General features: G+C 42.2%; 1 protein-coding gene across 1 annotated transcript; it reads right to left on the reverse strand.

Annotated features, from left to right (window-relative positions):
- Positions 1 to 230: 230 nt before the first annotated feature.
- Positions 231 to 4,052, reverse strand: LOC146623142 (protein FAM8A1-like). Its single transcript, XM_085365719.1, has 5 exons — positions 3,554 to 4,052; positions 3,267 to 3,387; positions 2,462 to 2,585; positions 1,397 to 1,536; positions 231 to 1,287 (listed from the first exon to the last, which is right to left on the reverse strand). The coding sequence occupies exons 1-5, from the start codon at positions 4,050 to 4,052 to the stop codon at positions 1,143 to 1,145; spliced, it is 1,029 nt and encodes a 342-aa protein (XP_085221845.1). The 3' UTR covers positions 231 to 1,142.
- Positions 4,053 to 4,614: the final 562 nt, after the last annotated feature.

Here is a 4,614-nt window from a genome sequence, read left to right on the forward strand (position 1 = left end):
CAAATGTTAGTGCTAATGATAAGACTACAATCAGCTATTACAAAGCAGCAATAATCACACGTTATCATTAATGCATGATTCCCACTGTGAGCAATGATCAAAAATTTTGAGTCTGAGCATACAAGTCTGAGGGTACGTATTTAATACAAAGACATACTTGATGGCGTAATCTCATTAATGCAGGATTAGCAACTTAAACTTGTTGCAGGCAAAATGTTAAAAAAAAAAAAAAAACACTGCATAATAACTCAAGCAGATGGAAAGGAAACTAGAGTCTTGCACCTTCTCCCAGCTCTGTCTTCAAGTTTTTAAAAAAAATAATAAAATAAAAAATTTGCCCCAGTAGACCTTGGCCAATCACAACGCACATCCCCCAGGAAATGACTAGAAAATAAACGCTTGGAAAAATGACATGAGCACTTGTTAATGCCTGGTTAAGCTGCTGCTGAGACACTGTCAGCACCTTTAGATGGGACAGAAACTTACATATCTATCTCCTAGACTCTGTGCCTCCTTAAAAGGGGAAATGTTCGTGCATTAGAGATTTGTTGCCTCTAATCTTGTTGCCTTTCATACCAGATCATGTGAGCAGTGCAAAATGTTATTATATATTATTATTAATATTATTTTAAATATTTTTTTTTTAAAGTGGGGGTGGTTAAACAGAACAAAAAAAGGTGCAAGAAAAGGGCTCTTTAATCTTCATATTCTGGCTGTTCTTTTAAATAAAATCCTGTCTCCTCTGGTTTCCTTGTCTACTGAAACTTTAAATACTGAGTTAGCCAAGTTAGACAGTCACCCTTAATCTTGAAAGACAATTTTAAAAAGGAAGCAAATCTTCTGTCAATAAAAACTTAGCAGATACCATCATTTTTTCCTTGCACAGGACCTGATTCTGAAAGCAGCATGTAGACATACGTGCAGAAATACAGTGTGTGTGTCAGAAACACAACAAATCCAAATTGAAACAGTTCATATTGGTGTGTCTCAAACTCAATGCAACCATCCCGATTCTCTTGTGCTCTGACAATACCTTGAAAGGGAGGTGTCTGAGTTCAGTCAACGTTATATTTTTAAAAAGAAAACAAATTGTCACTCAGTGCCTGTTCAGAGTTATTGTGGGGCCATTCTTCTGTGCAGCATCATCTGACCCTGGATCGCTTGACAACAATTGTACCAGCAACCATATCATACACAGTCCTGTTGTGCTGGAAGAACAGAAGAGTGATGAAGGCTGGGAAGAAGAAGGCAATGGAAAAGTTCTTATTCAAGGCTCGAACAGTCGATCTGAAGAGGGAGACAGAAACAGTACCGTTATGTGATGTGAGGCTGTTTGCATGCACGCTGTGACTTCTGATGGATAATCTTTAAAAAAATAAAAAAAATAAATACTCACGCAGAAAGAGAGACATTAGTTGCTGGCACGACAAGAACCCTGTTAGGCTGAACCAGAACTGATGAGTCACATGTCACGACTCTGAGTCCAATGAGAAACTTTCCGGGAGTGGCTCCTCCTGCTCCCCAAATGCATATGATCTAAAAAGAGAAACGTGTATCAGCTACCAAACATAAAATACATTTTCCACAAACAATTTAACAAGTTACGGTCGGTAAAATATCACTGCTAGATGTCAGCAAATTGCAGTCGACTGAGTTCAGTCTTCTTCCTTAAGTGCTTAACTCTAAGTACGGTGGCCACGGTAGAACAAACAACTCTGGCTGCTGTTCGTCTGTAGTGAGTGGAAGCTTTCAGTCTGCTACCTAAGCTGTTGATATGCTGGTGTTGTAGTCCATTTATGTTGGAGGAGGCTGTAAAACTTTGTGAAAGGACTCCGATAAGAGTCAATGAGTCAGTGAAGCTCACTTTTGACTGACGACAGCGACACTGAGGTGAGTTGATATCTCAGACTTTTTCTTGCTGGTTTTGCCACTGCTAGCTGCTGTTAGCCTCCATTAGCTGCTGTTAGTCAGAGTTAGTGAAACTTTCTTTGAAGTAAATGTAACACTGTTGGACTCGGACACTTACCAACCAGACCCTCATATGACGTGAGATGTGTAATCAAACTGTTTATCAGAGCGAAAGTGTGACTTTTAGGAAAATTGAGCCTAACATTAGCTGGCATAATGTTAGCTTATAACCCGCTGTTGCTGTTGTGTAGCCGGCTTAGTGGCAGCTGTCCAAAGACAAGAGGGTCGCATGTCAAATCAGCTGACAGTAAGGGACTGTGACAAAATCAGGAATGAATAAACAAGTTTATGTAGGTTTTTGTATGTTATTGCACTGACAAACTGGCACCTGCCCATTTTAATGGAGACGCTCTAAGGTTATGAGAACACAGTTTGTTGGAAGACGGAATTACACACAGAGCAAAATACTTAGGAGTACGACAGCCCCTGGTTCCCCTAGCAGCTGTACCCTTAAGACCAACATCCTAGTCAAGACTTCTCCGTGTCCACTCACCTCATAAAAACAAACTAATATCCGATACACAAGAGCAACAAGCATCATTTTCTGCAGCTCCTCCATCGATGTGTCTTCATCGATTTCCTCCACTATAAAATGCATGGCGAACTTGGAAACATCTCTGAAAAGTGAATGAAACGATACAGGTTTAAAGAATGTCTTAGTCTGATTACGAGTCTCCTTCTTGAAGGGATAAAAATAAAAAAATTTAGAAAAACATAAATACACAAGGGGCGATCGTGGCTCAAGAGTTGGGCGTTCGCCTTGTAATCGGAAGGTTACTGGTTCGAGCCCGGCTTGGACAGTCTCGGTCGTTGTGTCCTTGGGCAAGACACTTCACCCGTTGCCTACTGGTGGTGGTCAGAGGGCCCGGTGGCGCCAGTGTCTGGCAGCCTCGCCTCTGTCAGTGCGCCCCAGGGTGGCTGTGGCTACAATGTAGCTTGCCATCACCAGTGTGTGAATGTGTGTGTGAATGGGTGGATGACTGGATATGTAAAGCGCTTTGGGGTCCTTAGGGACTAGTAAAGCACTATATAAATACAGGCCATTTACCATTAAAGTCCAAAGACATGCAGCTTGTGGGGATAGGTTAATTGGATAATCCAAATTGCCACTAGGTGTGAATGTGCAAGTGAGTGTGAATGGTTGTCTGTCCCTATGTGTTAGCCCTGCGACAGACTGGCGACCTGTCCAGGGTGTACCCCGCCTTTCACCCTATGACAGCTGGGATAGGCTCCCGCGACCCTGAAAAGGATAAGCGGAAGCGAATGGATGGATGGATGGCATAAATACACAAACTCACTTGATTCCACTAAGGTGCATAATACTGATGATTATAGTTGCTTTGATGAAAAACAATATGAAGAAATCCACCATCTCAGCCATTAGTCTTTGGAGAGGAGAAGGAATACTGTACTCTCGGCCTGGAGAAAAGAAGCAAAGAAGTTTGTTTTATTAAGGGATGCCGGACTGCCTTTCAATTGTTTTTAAAGGCGCTCAGTCCCAGAGGGTCATCATAACCCTCAAATGTAGTGACCCTTGGAGTTAGGAAAAATCGGATATGGTTATACTGTCTGTAGCAGCTTTTACCTGGTCTCGGTGCATTTCCATTCTCCCTGGCCTGCTGCTGCTGCTGCTGCTGAGCAGGCACTGCTGCCCCGACGATGGTTTCACCTGCACGGCCGCTCGAGGAGCCGGCCGCGGGTGGGTAAGGAGGCAACGGAAGACCAAACGGATTATTATGCCAGTGCTGGGAGTTGATATCAAGAACGGTCGAAGTCCCGTTAGGTGGCTGTAAACAGTAAGGGTAGGACATGGCTGACGCTGCTAGCCAGCTTTGCCAGTTCACATATCCACTGTAGTACTGCCACATCCATGCCTGTAGTTTCTCGCAGTATCGTGTCGTGGCACGGCTTTCTTCGGCGTCCTTCTTGCCGTCAGTGCTGCCCCGGTTGTCTTTTCTTTGGGTAACTTCGTCAGATAATGGCTTAACTTGACTACCACAAGGTTTATCCTTTCTCTTATCGACATCCATACTTCTGTTTTCTTTGTCGGCCATGTTTGATCGCGTTGCGTCACGTAACGTCATCTGGACGAAGAAAATAAATACGTGTCAAGATAGAGATATTGTAAAGATATGCGATGTTATGGATTCAAATAAATTGAATAATATTTTTCAATTTAAAAAAATAAAAAAAATCTCTATTTATAATTCACGTTAAACTGTTACCCCTCCTCCCCTCTCCACCTAGCAGGATGTAGTGGTGCCGCCCGATAGTTGCCTGCTATTACGGGAATCAACCACAAGGGTGCAGCATATCTGCGAGGTAGAAGTTGCAGTGATAGTGAGACATTTGGGGTCTTCGAGTTCACACAATTTAATATTCAAATGAGAAAGTACGGCAGCAAAAGATTTTCAGGACTTACTTCTGGATTTTCTCGGATAACTGCATCTGTAATTATCACATTGTTATAGAACTTATGAGATTAACTACATGAATACATGAGACTACATAAGATGACTGCAAATACAAGCCTAGTTCCAAAAAAGTTGTGTGTGTAAAATAAAAGCAGAATGCATTGATTTGCAAAATCATAAACATATATTTTATTCAAAATGAAAGTGTGGACAAAGTTCACCCTGCCATCCA

The sequence above is a fragment of the Diplotaxodon limnothrissa genome, linkage group LG11, assembly GCF_057381915.1.
Source record: "Diplotaxodon limnothrissa isolate DT_005_m linkage group LG11, D_limnothrissa_male_GT1.1, whole genome shotgun sequence".
Taxonomy (NCBI): Eukaryota; Metazoa; Chordata; class Actinopteri; order Cichliformes; family Cichlidae; genus Diplotaxodon; species Diplotaxodon limnothrissa.